The sequence below is a fragment of the Anomalospiza imberbis genome, chromosome 6 (assembly GCF_031753505.1).
Source record: "Anomalospiza imberbis isolate Cuckoo-Finch-1a 21T00152 chromosome 6, ASM3175350v1, whole genome shotgun sequence".
Lineage (NCBI taxonomy): Eukaryota > Metazoa > Chordata > Aves > Passeriformes > Viduidae > Anomalospiza > Anomalospiza imberbis.
Window position 1 is genome coordinate 38,821,518 of NC_089686.1, and position 24,972 is coordinate 38,846,489.

A 24,972-nucleotide genomic window follows, 5' to 3' on the forward strand; every position below is an offset into this window, starting at 1 on the left:
TCATAAGGATGACTGTGGCCAACACACTTCTATCCTGTTGGAGTTTTCTTTGAAAAAGGAGGTAATTGCAGTGGCGGATGGCATGCTGGTGATAGAGCCAGTGGTGATGAGGAGCTATACTCAGACTCGTATTTCTAGGAGCAGTTTGGCAGCCTGCCTAGTGCTCCTGCCAGCCCTTCTCTGCCCAGAGAAGCAGCCTCCTTCCCTGCCTGCTTTGTCCCTTCCACCCCCACTGTGCCTCTCTTTCATGGTCTTCAAACTTCAGCTCCTGCCCAGAGCTAGCAGTGAGGATCTGTAGCAGGTGTAAGGCACACCAAATTGTCCTGGCCTCCCCAGGGACCAGGTGTATGTGCAACTGGGAGGAGGGGGCCGCTCTGCTTCAGTGCCCAGACCCCGGCATGCTGGCGCTTGGCCCACATCTCAGCAGGGAGGCTGTCAGTAACCATGGCAATTGAGTCTTCCAGCCGCCCCAGTGTCAAATAGACAGTGGGGAAGAAAAGCAGTCCCGCTATGTGATCACTCTGATGAGGAGTGTTGGAAGAGGGGCAGTGTACCTTTGGGGCAGAGTCCTGCCTTTCTCTCCTCTCTTTTCTCTCCATCCCCTCTTTCTCCTTTTCAGTCAGGTGCTGGAGGTTCCAAGGTCTGTCTGCCCTCCTGTGGGATGGAAGCACACCTGGGGTGTAGGCACCAGGTGCATGTGTGCAGGCTGGAGAAAGCAATGCAAGCCCAGCCCCAGCCAAGCAGAGCTGAGGTGACAGCAGTTGGCCCTGTTAATGATTACCTGGCACACACCTCAACAAGGATAAGGTCATTCCTCTCCCATGCATGGCTGTGTCCCTGCACTGACACTGCAACAACATTCACTACCAGTTCCCCAAGGACCAGGCTTTGACCAGAGATGGAAAATGCAGAGCTGACATGCCATGAATTAGCTTGTGACATTTTTAGAGGTAAAAAGCTCAAGTTAACCAATTGCAGGGAAATGCACCTGGGTTGGTCATGCTCCCTCTTTTTTCCTCCCTTCCTCAGTATGAGGCCTCTTTCTGCAATCACAGCCTTTTGCTGCTTATTTGAGCTGGGGAAGGAGCCATTTCCCCCATGTCCCTCAGAAAGAGCCCAAAGGGACCAAGCACAGCCACTGCTGAGAGTGATGTGCACCAATGCATCTCTGCTCTTTCACACAGCTAGCACACAGGGTTTCATCATACCTTATGCTGCTGTGCCCTGGGGACTCCAGCGAGATCTTCAGCTCCTGGCCAGAAACAGCTGAAGAGAAGTAGCAGTGCTTGCTCCACACCTAGTTCTTTAACAGTTCTATAGGCCCTGGTTTGCTCATCACAGTCTCGTGATTCAGACGTGCAAACCTGATGTACACCTAGGTCCTTCTCCTCTTTTACACTGAAGTTTGTTTCAGCAGCTTTCTGCAGCTTGAGTTTAAAGGCCAAACAATGGAGGGAGGTTACTGGCTTTACTACCTGCCCAGCTCTCAGGATCCATTTCTGCATGCTGGGCTCAAACATACAGCCTGGCATCTCCAGACCCCTCACCACACAGAGCAGTACCTGTCGCTGTGTGTGCAGCAGGAAGGGGAGATGATATGTTCCCACATTTACCAGCTCTCCTCAAAACCTCTGCAGATGTTTAGGAAACTGCTGGCAGACTGGCAATTAAATGTGGCAATCTCTTGGAAAGTGATTCCTGGTTTCAAAGCAGCTCATAAAAAACAGCCCCACCCTGCAACCCCACCTGTGGCAGCCCTGCTCTCAGCAGACTTCTTCCAGGATAAGAGGTGGAGAAATGGCTCCATTCCCTACCAGAGCCCCATTTTTCTTGCATGACACTCTCCTTTCTGGCTGCTGACTCCAAAAGGGAATTGGCTTTGCTGCTGCCTTGCTCACCTCCCAAGAAAAGGTGGTGGATGGGGGAAAGGAGCAGTCACATCTGCAAAGTCCTTTACATCCCCCACCAGCAGTCGGATACCACTGCTTGGCCCAAGGAGAAGGGCTGCAGCATGGCTGAGCTGGGGGCGGGCAGGCGGGGGCAGGCAGGCGGGTCACAAGGGATGGAACTGGGGAGACGCTTGGGACAGCATGTAAATGTAAGTGATGTGCTGCTCTGGGTGCTGAGCAAGTGCCCCTTTCCTGCCAACTTCCCACGAGGGGCAGAGCAAGCAGAGAAGGGTGAAAAGGGCAGGGATCATGAAAGGTCCGTCCATTGATGCCAGTGGCCTTGATGGAGGAGGCATCCACGGAGCTGGAGACACAGGATGGTTCCCTCTACTCCACCGAGGCCCGGAGGTGCCCCCGGGGCCAGCTTCCATCGGAACTCAGAGCAGCAGCCCTCAGGGGAGACGCTGCCTCGCTTTTCAGCTGTGCACCCTTTTGCCACTCGTTGATGTTGGGGCGCATGGACAGCTGAACCCGCACAGCTTCCCTGGTACCGCACCGCGGGTACGGGTTGGAGAGCACAGCAGGAAGATGAGAGAGGACAAGGGACAGGGGCCGTGTCCGGGCCCAGCTCACCCCCGGCCGAGGACGACGACGACGACGCCGCCGGCCCGCGCTGCTCCCGCCCCACCGGCCGAGGGGCCAGCCTGCCCCCGGGCCGCCCCTCCGCCGCCCTGCCTTTGTGCCTGCCGGGGGGCAGAGGAGGAGCTTGCGATAAGTTTTGGGCTAAAAACCCACCTTTTTGCTGCCAGCCGAGCCCGACGTCAGGGGCCGCTGTGCGCCGCGCGGGGCTCCGCACGCGGCCGCCACACAAAGGCAGCAGCTCCGCTCCGCTCCGCTCCGCTCCGCAGGTGAGTGCGGCCCCCGCCCACAGCTCTCGGGGTCGGGCCCCCACCGAGATGGGTGCCCCAGGCGAAGCGAGCGGCGACCGCTCATCATCTCCCCGAGGAGGCGGCAGTCATCCAGGCTGAGGGCTCCCCGGAGCGGGATGGGGCTTTGCCGGGATGGGGGATAGGCTCTGGCTGGGGAGGACCTGCAGAAAAGGGCGATTGGAGCCTGGAGCCGGAGGACTGGGGGCGGTGCCCCCCCCCCGCCCCCCGGTACAGGATCGCCTGAGACGAGCCAGGGAAGAGTCTGGAGATGCAGAAGGATGGAGTTTGGTAGGGAATCAGGGCTCCTGGAGAGCAGATGGGTTGAGGCAGTGGCCCGGTATCCTACCCCCCATTCCTCTGGGGAAGCACCCCACATTGGTTCGGGGAGAACTCAGCTGGTGGGGATCTTCCGATCGGAGCCCGGGGACCTGCCCCGGAGTGGGACTCGACCACCGCCCGCCTCTCCGGAGGGCGAGGGAAAGGCTCTACGGGGCTCACGGCACAGCATCTACCCAGAGGAGGGAGCAGAGGGCAGAGGTGTGGAAGGGCGCTGCCTGCTCCCCTCTACCCTCAGTGCAGGGGCAGAACCCTTTTCCCTTGGAGCACCTTCTCGTCCCTGCGAGGGGAAGGTGAGGCCGCCTGCTGGAAAGCCCCACAACCCCCCTACTTCCCTCAGCACCTCTAGGAAAGCCTCCTGGCCGTGCCAACGCCTTGGCTCACGGGCACATGCTCGGTGTCCCCTTTCCAGGCAGCAGGAAACCTCCTGCTGTGGCGGTGCTTGTCCTCCAGGCCACGGGCTTCCCGAGCTCTGGGCTGGCTCCTCGAGTGCCGGGCTGCCTGCCCGGAGGCTGAGAAGCAGCTCAGCCCGCAGAAGGAGGACAGCAGTCCTGCGCCCACCACTGCCAGAGCCAGCTGCAATTTGAGCCGAGCAAAGCTGAACCGAGAGGTCCCACTACTGGAAAAGGGGCTGTGAGGGGGGTGCCAGCCCAGCCGCTGCTCCGTTCCCGGGAGCGCATGGGGACAGCATTGAGGGATCAGGAGCTGCGGAAGGTGTGTGGGCCACATTAGGAGAAGTCGGTGGCACTACCTGTCCCGGAATGGTGTCCGGAGAGAGGTTCAAGCCTTCCCATTGCAATAGCGGGTATTTGAGCTCTGCTTCAGCTTCACCAGGTGATATTTCTTTTTAGAGCTTCAGCTTCACCAGGTGATTTTATTTTTCTTTTTAGAGCTAATCCTAGATCATAAAAACCCAGAGCAGCTAGAGGAGGGGGAAGAGAGAACAGGGACTGATGTTATGTGAGAGCCAGGCAGCATATGAGGAGGAGAGAAGCCAGGGCCCCACAGGGATGCAGGAGGAGTGGGGTGGTGCGGGCATGCCTGAGGAGTCAGCCCAGCCAGGAAGAACTCTTGTTTGCCTGGCTGTTTGGAAAACCAGTTGGGAAACTGCACTCCCTTTTCCTTATGAATGCTTTAGGATGAGCCATGACTGAAGGTCCCTGCAGATCTTTGCCTGGGGAATGCGATATGCTGGGCTGAGCCTGGGAGCAAATTCAGGAGTCCCTGGGGCTGTAGCTGGTCATCCCCTCAGAGGGTATCCTTCTAGCATCCCTGTGTATACATGGGCAGGGCCCCACTGCACCCATGGCAGAGGGAGTCTGTGCCTGGAGGTGAGGCAGGGGTGAGCACAGTGAGCTGGGCCTGTCTGCCCTGGGGGCTTGAAGACCATGTCAGAAGGGCCTGAGCAGAAGGTGCTGGGCTGGGAGGTAGGTGCAAAGAGCACAGGGAAATGCCCTGCAGCAAAGGATGGGAGAATTTAGCAGAAGACCTGAAACCAGGGAGATGGTGTGAATAATGTGGATGTCAGAGGTGCTACCCCATAAGAGCAGCTGCAGAAAGTGGGACAGCCATGTCTTGTAAGTCAGCTCAGCTCCAGCCTTGTCATCTGTAACCAGCCCATCTTGGCTGAGCCCTTGTCCTCTTTGAAGGCAGATGGGCAGAAGCAGAGCTGAGCCGTGCTCTGCTTGGTAGGATGGTTCCCAGCCGGGTTAGGTGAGGGGGAAGGCAGATCTCATGGTCTGTGTAATTCCCTGTGACAGTTCAATGCAGAGTGAAGCTGGCAGCTTGGTAGCAGATGCATGAAAGGTGAGTGCACTGGAGCCTGAATAATGTGGGATGCTGCTCTCTCTGGCATGCTGCCTGGGGAGCCCAGGGGAGGGAGCAAATGCTGACCCCAGGCTCTTCCCTTCGTTGATGTGCCCTGGGGCCTGTGGTTTCATCCTGTCCTCTACAGCCCAATTCTGCAAAGCCCATCACAGAGTCAGGTCAGGTGCCATGTATTTTCTGGATGGCTGCTGCCACACAGATATGGGTGGCATCTTAAAAGGCTTTGGGGGAAAAGGGACGGGGTCTCCAGATTTGAAACGTTGGCTCTTCATGCCTGCACTCCTGTTCCCACTGAGAGCAGGATCTAGGACCCCAGTGTTGGCAGCAACATCCCACAGAGTCTCGTGGTGGCAGCCAGAGAGGAGCCATGGTTGAAGGCCATCGGGGCAGGGGGACAGGGCACGATCCCCAGCACTGAACCTTTACGTGTGTGCATCCTTGTCACAAACCTACTCCCAGGTGTGTGCACACCTGCACACCCCCTGCATGCATGGGTGGTGGGGGCAGCAGGCTCCATCCCTCCAATGAGCTCCCACATTGTGGATGCTTTTTTTGGTGTTTAATCCACTGATAAAACTTTCAGACCTCTCATGGAAGCAGGTTTCTTTTCCTGGGCTTTTTTCCTTTTCCCTGGCATCCTCTGGAACTGGAGTAAGGTACTATGTGAGCTGTGTTCCCTGGCCCCAGGGCTCTTTGGTATGGGGCAGCAGCCTGCTGGGTCATGGATAAAGGATCCAAGAGAAATATGGGGGTAAGGGCTGGCAACTGTAGGACCTTCCCCAGATGCAGTGTGGGCTGTGGGGTTCCCCATGGAGAGGATCTGGACCATATACAGGGTAATGGGGGGGCTGCAGGGGTGGGAACAATCTGTCAGCCCTGCAGCTCCCTGGTAGGAGGCAGCTGTTGAGGTACACAATTAACCTTCCTGGTGCAATTAGTGAACATATTCTACTGGGTGGCAACAAGCAGGGCACAGGGGTGTACACACACACGTAGGTGGGTGTGTGCAATGGAGGCAGCTGCTGTCTTACTCCCACACAGGCTGCCCACAGCCCACCGTGCCCCTCCTCAAAACCACATTGCACCCCAACCTCCAACCCACCTAACTCTCTCCTTCCTCCACAAGACAGGATGCAGGTTCGGAGTCTCTTCCTCCTCCTGGCACTGATCCTGGTGGCTGCCACCGCCGAGGCTGGCAAGAACAAGAAAGGTAAGGGGCAGCCTGGGGCAGGGGGATTGTGGAGCAGGGGGCAGAGTGGGGCATGCTCCCCTGTCCCTGCAGAGAGCACCCACTCCACTTTTCTGCACAGAAAAGGCAAAGAAGGATGGCTCCAAGTGCGAGGACTGGCGCTGGGGACCCTGTGTTCCCAACAGTAAGGACTGTGGCCTAGGCTACCGTGAGGGAACTTGCAGTGATGAGAGTAAGAAGCTCAAGTGCAAGATCCCTTGCAACTGGAAAAAGAAATTTGGAGGTGGGTACATGGAGGTAGGGTGGTTGGGGACCACTGTGTGCTGGGTGACGGGGGCTAATGTCCTGCCAGGTCCTGGTTAGTTCTGATGCCTCTCCCCTCTCACCCAGCCGACTGCAAGTACAAGTTTGAGAGCTGGGGAGGCTGTAGTGCTCAGACAGGCCTGAAGACTCGCTCCGGCATCCTGAAGAAAGCCCTGTACAATGCCCAATGTGAGGAGACTGTCTATGTGACCAAGCCCTGCTCCTCCAAGATCAAGTCGAAGTCCAAAGGTCAGTTCCTAACACTCGTTTCCCCAGAAGGGTCCTGTTGCAACCCTGGCCAGGGATTTTTCAGAGGTACCTTGGCCTGTTGGGGTTGGCTTTGCTGGTAGTGTAGGGGATTTTATAGGATGCTCTTTCCGGCTAGGTGGGATGCAGGTGCTACTAGGAAAAACTCTGGTCCCCCCACAAACCACTACCATCTTTGGTGAGATGGGGATTCCCTGCTCTCCTCACTAGGACTGGTGCAAAACATGGTTTGGCATGGCGGGAGGCTGCCTGCAGGGATGCAGCCACTGCACCGTGCTCAGCCAGCCATGCTGGCTACTTTTCTACCACAGCAGTGTCTGGGGGACTGTGAGCTGCTAGCAGATGCACTAACTCTTGTCTCCTGTGCTTCTTGAATGCAGCAAAGAAGGGCAAGGGGAAGGACTAGAGCAGGAAACCAGCATCCTCATCGGGCCCTCAACATGGTGCCTACAGGACTGGATGTCCAGCTGCAGCTGGCCCACACTACAGTCTTCCTCCTCCTCTCCTTAATACTTTCCATGACCTCCTCTTTCACTGAGATGCCTTGTTTTAATCATTAGTGTTGTAGAGAGCAAACCCACCCACCCTGCAGGATAGGCTGCCTCCTTCCTTGCTGCCTCATGGGCACTACCAGTGCATCCTGCTCACCTCCTCTGAGCTGGTATTGGGGTTCACTGGGATATACTCAGAGAGCTGGGATGGAACACACATTTTTCCAACCTCCAGGACAAATGAGTTGCCTTTAGCACATCCTTTTGCAAGCCCAGGAGCCTCCTTGCTCCTCCAGTTACTAGTGCCAGAGGGAAGGGCTGGGTGTTGAATGCCTGAGTAACCCCATCACTGAAGCTTCTCACTCAAGGACTGCTGTCACCTCAGGGGATTTATTTCAGCATCCCTTTGGCTGGGGCATAACTTACCTGCAGCAGTTGAGGAAAATACAGCGGATCACCCTGAGAAGCAGCTGTGTCTCCTCTCTGTCACTTCTCACCATGTGTGTCCATGCTGGGGCTGCAGCCCCTCTGCCTTTGCCATGCCAACACCAGTGCTGGGTGGGAGCTCTCCTTTTGGAATTTTTCTTTTTCTTTTCCAATAAAAATATTTTTTAAAAAATATATCAGAACTCCCCTGTTGTCCCCACAAGGTGCCGCTGTGCTGGAAACCCCAGCAAACCCCAGTTTTCCTGACCCCAGTGGCACCAACAGTGAAGTTACCATGCAGCTGGCAGCGGTGGCCTGGGTGCCACATGCACGTGGTCCTGGACAAAGCACCAGATCTCAGAGCCTCTTTGCAACAACGCTTCAGGTTGCCCCTCCCTTACTCTTGGCAGAAGGGATGGGCTGCAGGAAATGTCACCAATGGGTGACACTGGGAAGCAGGGAAGGAGCCACTGAGGTGATGACTCATTCATTCTTCACACCATGGACATTAGTTTCCTGGTCCAAGGTCTTTATTTGTCTTGGGGTGTGTTGGGCTGCAATTGTAACCATTTAAAAATACCCAGAAACCCACCAGGCATTTTGGGTACCCCTAAAGGCAGTGACGGAGGGGTTCCCATCTGCATTGGGGCAGCCTTTCTGCAGGTTGCACCCTGGCATGAGGACAGGAAGGACATACGGACACAGAGATTGCCAGTGCTAGAGTGGCCCCATTCCATCCCTGGCCTGCACCTGGCTGCGTCCACCAAGGCTTGCACCTGGCTTTGGAGGAGGTGGGGAGCAGCCCCAGGGTGCTCTGGGCTGCACACACGGCTGGACTGGGAGGAGGCTGAAGCCCGCATGCTGAGGGCTCTGCCGCAACACCCGTGGCAGCATTACAGCCACTTACAAAGCTCAGCAACTGGCTCCTTCGGCCTCCCTGGAGGAGCCCCCTGCACGCAGGGCAGGAGCAGGGCTGAAGGCCAACGTCATCCTCTCCTGCCTCCAGAGCCATGCATCAGGCCTCCCACACCCACTGTGGGGAGAGCGGGAACCTGCTCATGGCCCAGATGAGACACAGGGCACCTTGGCCACATTACAGACCCTCTTCCTATCCTCTTCTGAGACCCCCGGGTCCCCCCTGTCCCTCCCAAGGACAGTTATTTTCACAGTCACTGCTGCCCACTACTCAGGGGCCCCATTCCCCCAGGGCTGTGGAGCGAAGTCCTGCACCACACCAGGACTATTCTTTGCAGTTTTAGTTTCCATCGTTGTCAGAGGCAACTGGGTTTCACTGGGGGTGAAATGCTTGTTTATCTGTCTGTCTTTCCAGCAAATTGCTGTCTGAGGGCAGAAAGGATGTGAAGGGGAGAGCAGAGCCAGAGCACAGGGAAAAATTCTGCCCCAGCACCCTGGGTGAGGATGTCTGAGGGCACTCTCAAGGGAAAGGAAGCATCTTGCCACATCTGTTAGGGTCCAGTCTTGACTGCCTTCACAGGGGACCTGGCTGGGCCAGCAGGACTCCCCATTAGCCTGCCTGAGCCAGCCTGGTCCAAGATGTCTAGCAAATGTTTGACCCTGGTTTCATTTCTTGGGTAATAAATGCTTTATAAGCCAATGGAAAGCATCCAGCATTAGCCCATCTGCATGCAGACAAGATCTGATGCCTTGGAGATGGTCAGCTGGGGAAAAAGGTACATCCAGTCTTAGGAGAAACACTGATGCCATTTGGCCAATCTCAAGAGCATGGAGCTGGGAAGGGCTCCTGGTGACCACATCTCCTCTTGCCTCTGGCTTTCCCGGTGGCTCCTTGAGCTAGTCCCCAGGCCCAGGGTGACTGGAAGGACCTGCAGCTCAGAAATGCCTTGGATTTTTGTCAGCGTTGGATGAAGGGCATCCTCTGCAATCACTGCACAGTCTGCACTGTTGTGAGTGGGGAGCAGAAGAACCCCCGCTGGCAAAGGAGGCAAAGGGAAGGGTTTCCATAAGGTTACTGAAGTGGTCCCTGAGTTTATCTGGCTGTGCCAATGTTCCTGTACTGGCACATGAGAAGGTGCTTGAAGGTTTTCTTGAAAGTGGCATTGCAGAGGGCATAGCAGGCTGGGTTGATGGTGCTGTTGACATAGCAGAGCCAGTAGCCGATGGACCACACTGTTTCGGGCACGCAGGTCTCACAGAAGGTGTTAATGAGGACCATCACGTTGTAGGGAGTCCATGTGAGTATGAAGGCCAGCAAGATGGCAAATATGGTTCGGGTGACTTTCTTCTCTCGGGCAGCCATCTGGCGCTTCTTCCGTACTTGGCTCCTGGCGATGCTGGCAAACTTCCTGGCAACATTGACTGGGCGGCTGTTGGCCAGGGAGTTGTGGTTAGAGGCACCTGACTTAGCTGGGACAATCTCAATGGCAGTGACACATTCGGTCCCAGTCTGCTTGGTGACAATCTTAATCTTGGACCACTTGGAAGTTGGGTTCACCCGGGGGTTGGCTGGACTCTGTCCTTGCCCTGCTGGCAAGACTTCTGCTGTGGGCTTGTCTTTTGTGGTCTGGGTCATGCTGACGGTGCTGGACTCATTGGATGTCTCCTTCTCCTCCTGATGGCCAGTGGCCTCTGTCTGTGCAGATGGCTGGTCATCCACCTTCCCATTCCTCACCTCCTCCTTCACCTCCACGGCCCTCTTGGGAGAATTATTGTTGTTCTGTTTGACCATGGGGCCCTTGAGGAATCTGAGGGACTTGGCTTTCCTCTCTTTCCTGCTCTCAGGCTTGTGCCTCCTTACCCTGCTTCTGCTGGCCAGGGAGATGTGGATGTACAGCACTGTCATGATGACCACGGGCAGGTAAAAAGCAGCAATGGCTGTGCCAAATGTCACCGCAGGGTTGGAGAGGAACTGGATGTAGCATTCCCTCTCGGGGACTGTCCTCTTGCCCACAATGAACTGCCAGAACAAGATGGCAGGGGCCCAGAGAATGAAGGACAATATCCATGCGGCCGCGATCATTAGCCCTGCCATCTTGGTGGTCCTCCTGGCCGGGTACGTCAGGGGCTTGGTGACACAGAAGTACCGGTCAAAGCTGATGATGAGCAGGTTCATGACAGAGGCATTGCTCACCACATAGTCCAGAGCCAGCCACAGGTCGCACACCACGGCCCCCAGTGGCCAATAGCCTTTGATGATGTAGACCGTGTAGAGGTTCATGGAGAAGACCCCGATGATGAGGTCTGCGCAGGCCAGGCTGAAGAGGAAATAGTTGTTGACAGTCTGGAGCTGGCGGTTCACCTTGATGGAGAGCATCACCAGGATGTTCCCCACCACGGTGACAAGACTGAGTGAGCCGGTGACAGTAGCAATGAAAACCAGCTCCACTGTCTTGTAGTTGGTGGGAGGCTGCACGGCCACCTCAGAGTGGTTGCCCAGGGTGAAGTTGTCATAGGTCAGGTTGGCCATCTTTGCCTGCCAGGGCTGAGCAGAGAGGTTGTGCATGGGATCTGCAAGGAGAGCAAGGACAGAAAGGGAGCAGATCAGACCTGCCAGCCTATCCTGGCAGCATTTCCTCAGTTTCCCAGGCCACCACTGCTGTTGGCTAGTGCTCAAAAATCTCCCGGCATTCCTGGACTTCTCTCTCCCACTCCAGGAGTCCGTTGGAGGCATTTTTTTGTGTCCCTATTTAGCAGTAGAGGAGTTGCAAGGAGAGAAGCAGGAATGGGGCTAGGACAGTCCCATGTCCAGGGTGTGATGGTCCCTTCTTTGCATATCCCAGTGGGAACACAACCTCGTGTGGCCCAGAGAGGCACACAGGGAGGCCAAAAGGCTGGGGGAAAGAGGACTGCAGAGCCCAGGGGGGATGCACATACAGCACTCACTGCCAGAACAGCACAGCGTGAAACCAGTGCTCTGGCCCAGGGACAAGAGCAGGTTTATGGTATGCCCCAGGCATGTCCCACTGACCTCCTCAAAGCACTCCCCAAGAGGGGCCTAACCCACAAAACCCGTGCTGTGTTCCACTCAGCTCACCTGTGTCTCTCACAGCAAATAGCTCCTTCTGGAAGATGAAATCTGGGAGAAGGAAAACAGCAAGTTACACCACAGCTTGCGTGCATCCCACAACATCTTACTGAGGGCACCAGCTTGTCCAGCAGAGGTGGCCCTGACCAAAGGGTGACGCTGCTGAGATACAGGTGCTGAAAAGCCAAGAAAGGCTGAAGAGGGGTAGTTTGGCATGGCGCAGTGCACAGTGCAGCAGGCTCAGGAAAGGGAGGGAGCTGCACAAGTGCCATCAGTCAGTGATGCTGGGAAGTGATGACTCTTTTCCCCAGTCCCACATCACAGTGCAGCTGCAGCCACCCAGGCCAGGAGATGTACAGTGTGGAGTCAGACACCTCAGCAGGATACATAGAATTATTTATGAAAAGTGATGAGAATTACAGAGACAATTACTGCCTTCATCCAAACCAAGATGCCTGTGGTTAATCACCCAAGGTAAGAGTAGAATGGACCTTAAAAAAAAAAATCAATAGATGAGAAGTGCTGTATTAACATGAAAGGGAATTTCCTGGAAAGCAAAGGAAAAGCAAAGGCACTGAGGAAGTTGGATAGGACAGAAGAGCTTCCCATTGAACCTGCCTCTCCCACACCATCCAGGCCTCCAAAACATGCTGGGCCTTCACCAGTCTCACCCTGGCCTCTGGGGGAATCCCAACCCTGCCAGACCATCAAGGGCAGCCCCTCCAGCAGCTCCTCCTGGTGCCCAGGGCAGGGGTTCAGCCCCAAGGGAGCTGCTGCCAGGAAACCAGCAGCAGTCAGCGCATGTCCCCACAGTGGGAGTGCTCAGCACAGTGTGTCTCTGGCTTGGGTGATGGCTCCAAATGCCTGGGACTCCCGAAGCTGATTTTGCTGCATGTATAAATGTGCCATTAACAGGCACCTCTTCCGAGGAAGGTCTGTCAGGCTTTGAGATCAGTTTGTCTACTTTAAGTATCTGAAAAGAAATGCCCTTGTCCTTCATTTGTGGTGAGGGTAGGAGAGGTCTGCCATCAGCAAATAGCCAAGTTTTTAATATAAGCACTTTCTAAAGAGATACAGGTGTAATTTAATGGAAATGTGGCTGCTGAAATGCTAAAGCCAGAGTCTGATGTAGCTATTTAGGCAGCTTCTGCATTAGCAAGGATACAGCTGTGATAGTGGTGGAGCTCCTCTTATAGGTGCAAGGAAAAGTGGGTGAGGGACAAAGAAATACCTCTCTATCATTATCCTCTAAGCATGTCTGTGAAGACAAAAGGCTTTTAAAAGAAAGCAGTGCCCTTTGGTAGATGCTACATGCCAGATATGGATGGGGTGAGAAAGCCTGGTAGCATTGCCCAGGCTTGGAGCTTTGCACCCAGCTCCAAGCACAAGGGATGCATCAAAGGAGAGGGAAAAAGGTTTCTGCTGCCATCCTTCCTGGGCACCCAGCCAGGGATGTGAGAAGAGGTGATAAGTGTATTAAATGGCTTAGAAATATATAATCATGGCAGTTTGGGGGTTGGTTTCAGTACAATTGAAATGAGTTTTAATTTCTTCACTTTGGTGAGATGGGAAGATTTAACTGTCATTCTTGTAACAGCTAATCAAACTGATCAGACAAGCTAGCAATCATGCAGACATCTACCCCAGCTCTTCCAAGAAGAATTTGAAAGTCTTGAAAAGAAACCTTTCCATTGTCTCTGCTAAAATGTGGGTTTCAGTTTTCTCACTTTTGTTCATGAACTGGCATCCTCTTCTAAGCGTGTCTAATTAATTATCAGCCTTGACAAAGGCTTGTGTTTTTAGTTACCCAAAGTTAGAAAAGTCCATCTCAACCCCAAACTGTTCTGTACGTGTCCCAAAACCGGGAGAAAAGGCTGCGGCAGCCGCACACACGAGCCTTTGGATGCCACCCAGAGGTCATGCTGCAAACTGGTGTGAGGAGGCAGAGGCAACTGCCGTCTCAAGGTGGAGGGCTTAAACACTGTGAAAATAAGCCTTCACCTAATAGCAAAAAATAAAGTAATCCCCTGTTTGAGGGAAGGAGGAGGACTGAAAATGCTTAAAGATGTGAAGATAACATACAACACAGACAGAGCAACACGTGTGAGCTGGCAGCTGTGTACACTGCTCACCCTTGCCTCAGATCCCCTGGCTATTCTCTGCCACACCCCAGCCCACTGGGTGTCCCTTCTTTCCCCATCTTCTACTCTCCATTCCCCTGTCTCTCTCTTCTGCCCCCGACACCCTCTCTGAGCTCACTGGGACTGCTCAGCACTGCCTTTGCCTTCCTGAGCAGAGGAAGCAGCTCAGTCTGAAGCTGGGAGAAGGCCAAGGACACTACAAATTTGGTAGGTCTGTGCAGCTGACCAAGCCATGCATCATAACTGAATGGGCACTAGGGATAGATCTCTGCCTTTGAGATGGAGAACATTCAGGCTGTGTGGGAAGGGCCTGGGTGAGGGCACAGCCCTCAGGCAGTCACAAATCTCTGTCTGCATCCCCATCATGTGTCCAAAGATGGAGAGAGCCCACAGGAGAGCTGTGGAGCTGCACCAAACCCAGCAGTGTGACACCCTCTCCATCCTCATGCCAGCCACATCACTGTTCCCAATGCTGTGACACCAAGACACCAGACACCAAGGGACCTCTCCAGGACTTGGTGTCTCTCCACTAAATGCCTTCCCTATGTACTCCAGTGCCCAATGCTTGCTCCCTGCACCTGCAGGAGTGCATTTCTTCTCTCCCTCCCCTCACAGCCCTCATCCTACATCACACTCTCTGTCTCCATTCCCTTTTGCACCCTACTTTCATGATGACACCACAGACAGGGAGGAGACATAGACTAGACAAAGCTGAGAGAACACTTCAGAAGGGTTCCTAGGGCTGACACCCTTACCTGCGACACCAATTGGCTTTTCAGCCTGCACACAACTATTCTTTCTCAGTGGGTGCTCTCCCACACCTGCTTGCACCCACCAGATACAGCAAATTCCCTCAGACTTTTGGCAGTGATTTACAGCTGGTTTTGTCCTCTCCATCGAAGCTATTGGGAGACTCCAACTCTTTACTGATAGCATCCTCCAGTCCAAGTGTTTCTGTGGCTGCTGCAGTGGCCACCAATCGTGTCATCAAGGGAAATACCTTTCCCTTCCCACACAGCCACAGATCCAAACAGAGAAAATTGTAATTTGGGTGGGGACCAACTACTGCGGGCAGTGGGCACAGCAGGGTCTCCACTGCTGCCAGCAATCATGGGTGTGACCTCTCTTGTGTGAGGATTCAACTCCAGAGCAAGAGCAAAGCCAGTGCTCTGTCGCATGGTGACACCCGAGACCACAGCAGAAAACTCCTGCTATTTCCTTGCTGCACCTCATGTGCCTTACCAGCAAGCCTTCCCAGCCTGTCAGCTCCTACAAACTGCCTCGCAGCCTCTTGCCAGGTAGGAGAGGAGAAAGCCCTGTCATGCACTGCTGGTGACCATCCTGTACCCAAGAATCTGCAGTAGCTGGAGGTAGGTGTTCCATCGGCTGCAGTTCGTGACTGAGCACCTGCTGAGCACTCAGCTCACGTGGCATGGAGGGTTTAGCTCCCTCCCGCCCCTGCTGCTCCTTATGTGGAAGGAGCTGGCCACCCTCTGCACTGGCACAGCAAAGGCTATGGGAGAGGTTGGTATTTACACACACCCATGTGATGGTGGCACCTCAAGCTGTGGGATGAGCTCCTGGAGCAAGCAGCCCTCCTGCCCCAATGTTCCCCTCCTCTTCTGTCTGTACTGCACAGCCTCCCTCTGCTCCACAGCCCCTGTCCCACATGTCATCACCAGCCATCTCCTTTCCTGTTTTGATACTGCCCTGATCCCAGCATCATCCTCAGCGCTGGGGATACCCAGGGAGCAGGTGCAAGTGGGGCAAAGCCATGTCTGGTCAACATGCGGTTGAAGTGACATTCTGCCTCTGGGAACGAGCAGAGCTCTGCAAGGAACCCCATCATAAAGCAAGCCCCACACTCGCACACCAGTCTGGGGACGAAGATGTTCACAGGGGAAGGAGAGGAATCAGAGAAAGCTGTGCTTTAGCAGACACCTATGAGCATGAGCTGCTCCCAGAGGAAATGGGCTTTAGCCCTGCATGGGTTTGGAGCAACAGCACAACTGAAAGTGACCTCGAGCCCAGGGACAGGATGGAGGGGCTGTGGCTGTCAGCTCCTGGCTGAATGGATCCTGTGGGGCTCTGGGTGCTGCCTGTCTCCAGGAGGGAAGGAAGGTGGCCCCCTCCACCACAGGCACATTCCAGGAGAAGGCACACATCACCTCCTGCTCTGTCTGGGTGCCAAAGGCTGGGCACATCACCTTTGGTGTCCCATTTGGGAAGAGCCAGGCCAGCCCTACTGCCTTGGCCTTCCTAAAAGTGCAGAGAGGGTAAAATCCCTGACGGGATTAATCCTGTCAGGTCAGACTGCTGGTGTGATGTGGGGCTGGGCAGTTTGTGCAGCCATGACCACAAGGAGGAGAGGAGAGAGAAAAAAGAGGGAACAGAAGACACTAGACATTTATGGCTCACGCTCACAAAGGGAAGGTATACTTAGGGTAGGGTGGCAGTTTGTGGCACTAATTGCATTATCTAATAACTGTTAATTAGTTCCTGAATCACAGCACCATTTTACAGCTAGTGAAGGGTTGTTCTGGTTGACAGATTCACACCCCTCAGAGTGTGAAAACAGAATTCCTAGATACTGGGAACAGGCATCTTAGAAATACAACATACGAGAGAAGACGGAGGGCAGGCCCCGTGTCTGGCAGGGGGAGCGTTGGTGTTGGTCTGTTTCCGTGCCTCTGCACTGGAATGATGAAGGCAATAAACAACCAGAAAAACAGAAAGGAGATGAGGGGCCAACAGGATCTGTTGCATTAAAATGGCAGGTCTCCTCCTGCCCTCCAAGCTCCAGCTAGTGGCTGTGCTTTCACCCCTCTGGTCAATGGATCCCTGAAGTCCTTATCCTACTCCAGAGGAGATCTGAGACATTGTGGAACAGGAATTGTTTCATCAGTAACATATGGGGTGGTTCTGGGCATTTGGTTTTTCCATTGAATAATTTATTCTTCTTTCTTCCTCTGCTATTCAACTAGTCCTCATGAAGCAAAGCAATTTCCTCTATCCCGCAAGTTAAGAACTTCTGATAGGTTTTCCTGGAGCCACTGGAGAAGCAGTAAGCTCAGTGGCACAGGAGCAGCCAGCTTTCAGGGGAAGGCGAGGAGGCCAGGGAACCCCCCTGTGCCTGACATGTTTGCTCATCAGGTTTGTAAAATTTGCTGTGTTCAGAGCCAGAAGGAAGTGTTGTAGGTGGGTAAGCCCACCTCCCCCCCAAGCAAGCCAGGAGCCTCCCTGTCTTTGCTGCTGCCTGGAAGTATGTGGTTAATGCCGGCTGTCAGAGTGAAGCCGAGGCGCCGCACCCAAGGTGGCTTGCACCCGGCTGTGGGAAGTGCTCGCCGGTGGAGCCGGGGCTGTTGAGCAGCTCCTGCAGGTAGAGCCCAGCCCAGCAGGCTCACCAGCATCTCACAGCAGCCAGAGTTGCACTCCCTGCCCAAACTTGCTCGTACTAGCCTGTGCCCCCAGCACTTGCCTGTATCCCTAATGTGCCCTTTGCAGGTTGTAAGAGGCCGCATGCCATTTATCCACAGCATCACCAGACAAGAAGCAAGCCAGTGAGAAAGTGTTTTTTAAAAAGTAATTGAAAGGTCACTCCTATAAATAGCCTACCATCACACTGGTCACTCTGACAATTAATTAATCTCCTGTCACCCAATTATTAGGCCAAATAAATAACCTATCAGTGGAATGCTACTAGCAAGTGTGCATGGCAAATGCCACGCAAGCCAAATCCAGCCTTACCCTGCTGTGCCCAGTCTGCAGCTCCCAGGCACTGGTGACTCCCCAGCAGCTCCCACGCCTGCGCTGGCTCCAATGGTAGCATCCCGAGGGGAGAAGGCTCACCACGGCGGTATCACAGCAGGACGAGGGGGACACAGTGCCCTCCCTTCAGTGCCCTCTGCCTCGGCCGCCCCAGGGCTGCAGCTCCCTGCTGTTGGCAGAGCTCAGGCCACGTCACTGAGCTAGGAAGGTGCTGGGTTTCCAGCTGAGCCTGGGCTGGAGCCACACTTCTCCCCTGGCACTGCATTAATGCTCTCTGCCTCAGAGAGATGCTCATGTTCTTTTATATGCCTGGGCTGAAGCTTTAACAGAAGCCAGCTGTTTCAAGGCAGCACAGCAGAAATAACCCTGCTGCAGCTACAGGTCCCACTGCCGGGGAGGGCTCTGGGACCAGCCAGCAGAGAGGAAGGAAGGGAGTGAGACAGGATTGCAGCAACAAGTGACTGCCTGGATTAGCTGGGCTCTTCTCAGGCAGAGGTTAGTGGCCAGGACCTGGTTAGAGGCCTGTGGGAGAGAGAATGGTGGAGGAGGGACTGAGAGCTGGAGGGGCAAGTGCTGCAACACCTCAGAGCTGTTTGCTTAGAAGAGCAATTCCCCTTGCCCCAGGGACAGGCCTTGCCTGGGCATGGCAAGGGGGAAGGACTTGTCTCTTTTTGGGAAGTCAGCTGCAGGGAAACCCCCTCACCCTGCCACAGCCCCCACAGCCAGAGGTGCCTGTGCCAGGTCCCTACCATCCACATGGGGGATCTGTCCCCTAGGCCTGTCCCAGGTGCCAGGGCCAGTGCTGAATAAGGCAGGGGCTGGCCCCATGCAGAGGCCTGCAACACCCTGCACTCACCCGCTTTGTCCCCATGGTCCCATGAACTGTAGGTGGAAATGCAGCTTGGGCAGTCAGAGATGCAGTGCTGCTCTGGCAGGGGGACATGTTTCTCTGTAACTCATCCCAGAGCTGAGACACCGCAGGGAGCAAACAGTAAGGTGCTCATCGGAAATTTTAAAGACCTTGCAATGGAAACAAGAGCCCCTTGCCCCACGGAGCAGTGTGAAGCTCTTCAGGGCTTTGAGAGGACAAATGAGCCAGCTAAGCAATGGATGAGAGAAAAGAGCTGATGCCCTGAGCCAAGGGCAGAAAATCAGGTAGGAGCAAGAACCCTGCTGGATGGATGTGTATGTGAGAGCCCTAGTCCTGGGGGCAGATAGCAGATGGGAATCTTTGGGGTGCTAATGAAAAAGGAAACTGAAAATACTAGACCCCATTTGGCTACAAGACCTGCCAGAGGATTTGGAGTTTTTGCCTGAGCAAAGGGATAGAGTGAAGAAGAGGAGCTGTGGCAGAAGGTGGGCAGGAGAGCCTAGGGCATGGACAGGCAGAATGAAAAATGTGGGGGTCAGGGTGCCAGGGGAGGAGAGCAGGTAGGAAGTCCCTACAACAGAGAAGGGGAGGCATGGAGAGAAAGGAGGTGGGAATAGTCTTGGTCTGCCAGGGAGACATTACTTATCTCCTCTACAGAAAAGTCGTAAGAAAATCTTCTGAGAAGGAGAGACCTCATAGAGAGACATTGCCTGCAAATCTCCCTGCTGCCTTCTCTGGAGGCTCCCACCAGCTCCTTGCTGGGCAGCGTGGGAGCCGTGCTGGAGCTGGAAACCTCTGTGGGCTGCAGTTCTCTAGCTCAGGCAGCCCAGCTCTGCCTGGAGTCACCTGTCTCAGTGCAGGATGGTGATCCCCAGCCTGTCGTGCTGGTACTGAATGAGGAAGGGGCTGGCCCCCATGCAGAGACCTGCAGCACTCTACACTCACCCTTTTTGTCCTCCAAGGGTCCCATGAGCCGTAGGGTGGGGATGCAGCTCAGACGGTCAGGGATGCAGTGCTGCTCACCCCACCCTAATGCTTCAGGCAGCAGCCCACAGCACAGGGCAGGGGTTTTAGTCACCTCATTGACAGGGACTGCACATAGTAGCAGAGGGTTTCATGAGTTGAGCATCACTTATGGGCCTTGATCTGAGCTCTGCAAGAAGCATAGAGACCACCATGCTAGACACTGCTCCTAAGTGCTGCAGAAAGGCAGGCCCAAGGCCAGGTAATTCATGCCCGTTTTCAGGCAAAGGCAGATGCCAGAAGGGTTTCATTGCTCTCCACTCCTCTCTGTACACATGCTTGTGCTTTTTTGGCCTTATCTGGGACTGCACATGATGTAACTGTCAGCAGAGGAGGGATCCAAACTACCCCAGAGGCACTAGAGATGGCGAGATGCCGGGTACTCTTTCCCATCTCAGTCATGCAAAGATCCCTCAAGGACCTTAATCCCTCTTCAGCAGAGCCAGCCTGCCGCTCTGCCTGGGACTTGGGAGCTGACACCGACACTGGGAGGGTCTGCAAGTGAGGGGTCAGTGAAGCACGGTGCCATGGAGGCCTCTGGAGAGCTGCTCTGTGACCTGGAGTGGATGCAGGGACCCAGGACATCGTGTTTGCAGACTCATGTTTTCAGACCTCAGTGTTGCACAACTGCAGCTGAGTTTCCCACAGACAAATCAATCTAATTCTACTTAAAGAGGCTGAAGACATTAACCACTTAACTGGCCAATGCAACCAAATTCACCAGGAGCCTTAATCCTGCTGATGGCATTTCACTTCCAGACAATTCCAGCTCAGGCTCCTGGTGTCAGCCCCCACTGCCTCCTCTGCCAAGCTGCAAGGTGCTATACAATATGTTAGATTTAAAAGCAGTTGTGGTACTTGAGGGGCTGCTTCTCTGCCTGGCTTTCTTGGCTGGAAGAGCACAGCCACCCTCAATAGCTCAGTAACACACCGATAGCTCAGGCCAAGCCTGCTGAGCTCAAGGAGCTCCATGGTTTGCACTGAGTTCTGCCTTTAAAGGACAAAATTCTTAGCTGCTGCCCCTCCTTCACCAACTGACCTGGGATGTAACTCCTCTTCAAGGCTCTTGAAGACAAGTAAACAGCCCTGTGCTTCCCCATGTCCCTCTCCAGCTCTCTCTGAGTCACTGGAACAGGTGGGAGAGGTTCCTCTGCAGCCACACACCTCAACCTGCCTAACGCTGGGGCAGGAGGTGGGAAGGGAACCAGGCATCTCTGCCACTGCCTCATGCACCGAGTGGGAATGGGGCACACATTGCACAGGACATAAAGGCGAGATGGGGACAGGGTCACAGCAATGCAGAAGAGCCACTGTCACTCACACAGCTCTGATTTGCAGGACCTCCAGAAGCAGTTTCAGGGATTGTCCGAGGGACAAAGCACTGTGCCTACAGCCATTGCATTTGCAGGCTTGGACAGTCTGGTGATGTTAATTTTCTCTGCAAACTTGCAGGATACAAGGTATAAACTGAGCCTTTGTTGGAGTTCCTCCTCCATGCGGTACAGCCTCAGGGCTGAAGGCATCTCTGGAGGGTCCTGAGAGCAGCCCCGGGGCAAAGGTGTGAGCAGCTGTGCCCTGCACGCAAGGGGTGGGGCTGGGGAGCATCTCCAGCAGAGACTCATTTGCAATGTTCACAGTGCCAGGGGACTCAGGGCCTGACGATAGGTCAAATGATGTTGTCCTGGCACAGAGTCAAGTCCCAAGAGGACCAGTGCATCAATCAACAGGGAAGGTGGGATGGCTGCCAACAGGCACAAGGAGTGAGGACACCCAGGTGTCTCTAGCTGGGGGAACAGGGACTGGTTGTGTGTCTCCTGCTAAAACTCTGTCTCTAAGCATCATGGGGAGGATCCATATATGAGACACCTTGCCCTGTGTTCATACACCAGCAAAATACTGGAATCATGGGCCAGCCTGACCAGGAAACACTTGCCCCAGATTAATCTGTCTAGGAATTGCCTAACTCCTTGAAGCTCCAGTAAATGAATTTGTCTGAATACAGGGCAAGTGTCCACCTCGGCGTGTTCAAGGGTCTGGATGCAGCAAGACTGTGACATGCCTAGAGGCTTAAAAGGATGTCATGATGGCTTGTGCTCCTGAGGACAGCCAGGGCTGGCACACTCCTCCACTTGGCTGTGAGTTGGACATCAGCCACACATTCAGGCCCTCACCTCCCGATCTGCCAGGGCCCTGGGCAGGAAAGCGCATGAGTCTTCCTAAAAACTGGTGTCTGCTTTCTGACTGGTCACACAAATCCCTTAGAAGAAGGATGTATTTGGCATGGTTCCAGTCACCAGCTTGAAGAGGCTTCAACACTACCTGGGTGTGGAGCCTCACTGCAACCACTGATACCTGGCACACTCATGGTGGGTGCTGGTGCTTGGGCAGGCTAAAGAGCAGTCAGCAGAGGATGCTGGGATGGGAATGAAGAGAGGAGAGGAAGTACCTGGGAATGATCTGGTCCAAAACTCCCGTTTCCTTGCTGTGTCAGGTCCTGCACTCTCGTATGCCCCCAAAACATGTATTTTAAACAAGCAGTTTTAGAGCCAGCCCAGAATGGATGCTGAAATGCAAAGCAAACCTCCTCTCTTGTATTACTGGAGAGCAATGAGGGTATATACCCGTATCAGACTGAGCAGCAACTGGCTCGAGGACAATGCCTGCTTCTCCAGAAGATGCCCATCAAAGCCCTGACTTAGGATGCCAAGGAGAAGGGGTCAGCTTGCTCACAAGAAACAGTTGCTGCATGTCTGTCCATGTAGAAAGGGGATCTGTGTTTGTGCAGAAAGCAGCAGCCCCTAGCAAACAGCCTCCATCTCCCTCTCCTCTCACAATTGATCTCCCCGCTGCCTTTGCAGAGCTGCATCTCGGCTGGGCGCTCACCAAACCTCTTCGCCTCTGTGGATGCTGCTGGTCAGAGCTCAGCAGGGCAGAGAAGGGATCAACACAAAGGTGTGCTAGGGACTGCTTTGCACCAGCTGCTCCTCCTGGTCTCACTATGTTTATTCCCTGTTTTTGTCTTTTTTCTTTTTCTTTTTTTTTTTTTCTTCTGCGGAGATATTTGTAATTTTAATTTTAAAGAACAAAACAACAAAACCCCAACCATGACAAAACCTGCCATCAATGGGGTGCTTGTGGGACCGTTAAAAGAGAAAAACCATGCTCCTTCTGCTAACTCGGCGTAATTGGATCACAGCATTAATTAATCATTTCAGTTCATCTCTCTTCTATGAAAGAAAACAGACTGACCTGCTGACACGGGTATGCCCCTCGTGTGAATAAACAAACCACTTTTACCGGTAGCCCTTCTCCTTCTCCCGCCAGCTTTACTCTGCCCACTCAGCAGGGCCGCTGCCGCTCCATCCAGCAGCCCTGGAAACTGGCTGCCACTCTAAGCAAGGACATGTTGGCTTGGCTCCTGCAGGAACCAGGGCTGCTGCCCACCACTGCACCCCTGCTCCCATCTCCACCTTCCACACCCCAGGCTCTCACCACTGGCTGCCATCCCGGCTGAAGGGTGAGCTAGGGATGGGTCGCTGATCAGGATCTCCACTGGATGCCCTGCTCTTTTCTGGATGTCTCGTGGGGGCCTAGTCCAGGCTGGAGAGCAGCAGCAGGCGCTCAGATCACAGGAGTTAGGGAAGCAGGAGGTGGTGCCCAGCAGTAGAGACAGTGAAAGCATGTTGGTGTCACCTGTGATTTCAACGTGAGCATTGTCTCTGGTGCTGTTTCACTGAAAGCCTGGGCTCTGGGATCCTGTCACCTGAGTATTTTGATAGACAGTGCCTGCATCAAGAAGCCACCCAACTGCATTGGTAGCAACCCTTCCAGCCCCTCTGTTCACTCTGCAAGTCGTGGCAGAAGTCAAACCACTTTTGGAGGTCACTCAAGGCAGTTGTGACAAAGCAGGGAGCCTCCAAATGCCCAAGCAGAGCCCATCTACCACCAGGGCACAGGGGAACACCAGCTGCTCCTCAGGTTGGGAAGTATCTCCCTAGCCTTAGGCTTTCCAAAGACCAGCTAGAAAAATCCATCCACAGCACAATCAGAGGGGTTGAAAAGAGGTCAGACAGAAGCCAGTGCTCTCCTTTTATTTAAGAAAAATGATAAGAATTGTTCCCTGATTTGGAGCCAATGTCATTATTTTGGAAAGAAAGAAGGGTGTGGCTGCCCAACTCTTGTCCACGATGTGCCAACAGAGAGCACGGGGCAGCTCTGTCATTACCAGCAGAAAGGGTGCAACAGGGCCAGAAAGGGCTAAAGGGAAGATGAGATCCACACTGAGGGAGTGAGTGGGCAAGATCTGTCTCCCTTGCATTGCCCAACCCATCAAGGGGCTCTGTGAAGAGGGGGCAAACTTCTGCCTAGTCACGTCCTGGCCACAAGCCACAAGCGCCAGAGGGGTTTGCCCAGTATGGTGACAAAGTAACCAAAAGATAGGGGATTCTCTCCCTGTTGCTCTTGTTGGAATAGTGGGGGAAGCAAAGAAAGCGTGCAGGTAGTTTCCTGTCCAGGAATGTCTCCTTCCAAGAGAAGGCACCAGGGGAGCAAATAGCCCTCATCCTGGGTTTCCTCCTGGGGGGTGCCTGCCCCTGGAGCCGCAGGCTGCTCGTATTCCCTACTCAGGGTGCTGACAAGGCTGTTTCCTGGGTGACAAGAGGGACCCGAGGTTCCTCGGGCGACGGATCCCGGGAACGGTGTTGGTTTGGATAGGAGCAGGGAAAGGGGGTGCCGGACATCTGCCCGGTGCCCTGTCAGGGCTGCAAGGCTCCAGACATTCCGGGGCAACGAACCAGTGCGAGGGTCCCGACCCGCGGGGCACCCCGGCGTTCCCGGAGAGACGCAGGAATGTGGGAAAGTTGGCAGAGACACCTCCCCCATTCCTGGGGCGACCGCGTGCCACATCCCCCGGGGGTGCGGAGCCCCCTCCCCATGCACCCTAAAGCCATGCTGACACCCCCCGCCGGACCCTGCGGGGGATGCCCTGCGTCCCCCGCCCCGCGCACACGGAGCCCCGAGCAGCGACTCACCGGGCAGCCCAGCCCAGGGCGCGCCGCCGCCCGACGCCGAGCGGTTCTCAGCGGCCATGGTGCCGCGCCGCGCCCGCGGGGGCTCCGGCTGGCATGGCCCGGCCGGCTCCCGGCTCCGGTCCCGGCTCCCGGTCCCGGCGGCGCCGCGCGCGGCGGAGGGGCGGGGAGAGGGGAGGGCCCGGCGCTGCCGGCTCGGCCCTGTCCTCCTCCCCCCGCCCCCGCCCTCCCCCGCTCCCAGATGCGTCGCCCCCAGATGTGTCGCCCCCAGATGTGCGCCCCCCTCGCCGCCACGAAAACGCACCGGGGCGGGGGCGGCGAGGAGGGGGGCTCACGACGTCAGGAGCCGCTGCCAATCCCCCACGCCGCCGTTCCCCCCGTCTCAGTTGTGGCCTCCCGTCCCCGCCGGCCAGATGTGCGGGAGCGCTCTTGCAGCACCCCGGACAGCGCTCCCGGGAGCGCCCGCTCCCCGCGCCGGGCTC

The 24,972-nt window shown here is 55.1% G+C and overlaps 2 protein-coding genes across 3 annotated transcripts; one reads left to right on the top strand and one right to left on the bottom strand.

Moving 5' to 3' along the window:
• Positions 1–2,741: 2,741 nt before the first annotated feature.
• MDK (midkine) lies at positions 2,742–8,005 on the top strand. Of its 2 annotated transcripts, none has more exons than XM_068193540.1 (5): positions 2,742–2,797; positions 6,108–6,191; positions 6,292–6,453; positions 6,561–6,722; positions 7,121–8,005. In XM_068193540.1, the coding sequence occupies exons 2-5, from the start codon at positions 6,113–6,115 to the stop codon at positions 7,144–7,146; spliced, it is 429 nt and encodes a 142-aa protein (XP_068049641.1). In that variant the 5' UTR covers positions 2,742–2,797; positions 6,108–6,112; the 3' UTR covers positions 7,147–8,005. The 2 variants fall into 2 exon arrangements, with proteins under 2 accessions (XP_068049641.1, XP_068049640.1); XM_068193539.1 differs by lacking the exon at positions 2,742–2,797 and adding an exon at positions 4,940–4,960.
• A 1,231-nt stretch (positions 8,006–9,236) lies between these two features.
• Positions 9,237–24,649, bottom strand: CHRM4 (cholinergic receptor muscarinic 4). Its single transcript, XM_068193537.1, has 3 exons — positions 24,494–24,649; positions 11,670–11,711; positions 9,237–11,143 (listed from the first exon to the last, which is right to left on the bottom strand). Exons 1-3 carry the CDS (start codon positions 24,549–24,551, stop codon positions 9,666–9,668), a joined length of 1,578 nt encoding a protein of 525 aa, XP_068049638.1. The 5' UTR covers positions 24,552–24,649; the 3' UTR covers positions 9,237–9,665.
• Between the last annotated feature and the right edge of the window lie 323 nt (positions 24,650–24,972).

What these genes read in the sequence shown, in the direction of transcription:
- CHRM4 (XM_068193537.1), bottom strand. Translation starts at nt 24,551, where the DNA reads ATGGCCGCTGAGAACCGCTCGGCGTCGGGCGGCGGCGCGCCCTGGGCT. An exon ending in GCCCTGGGCTGGGCTGCCCG is followed by an intron (nt 11,712 to 24,493) that starts GTGAGTCGCTGC and finishes TCCTTCTCCCAG; the next exon opens with ATTTCATCTTCCAGAAGGAG. An exon ending in ATTTGCTGTGAGAGACACAG is followed by an intron (nt 11,144 to 11,669) that starts GTGAGCTGAGTG and finishes CTCTCCTTGCAG; the next exon opens with ATCCCATGCACAACCTCTCT.
- MDK (XM_068193539.1), top strand. An exon ending in GGCTGGCAAGAACAAGAAAG is followed by an intron (nt 6,192 to 6,291) that starts GTAAGGGGCAGC and finishes TTTTCTGCACAG; the next exon opens with AAAAGGCAAAGAAGGATGGC. An exon ending in CTGGAAAAAGAAATTTGGAG is followed by an intron (nt 6,454 to 6,560) that starts GTGGGTACATGG and finishes CCTCTCACCCAG; the next exon opens with CCGACTGCAAGTACAAGTTT.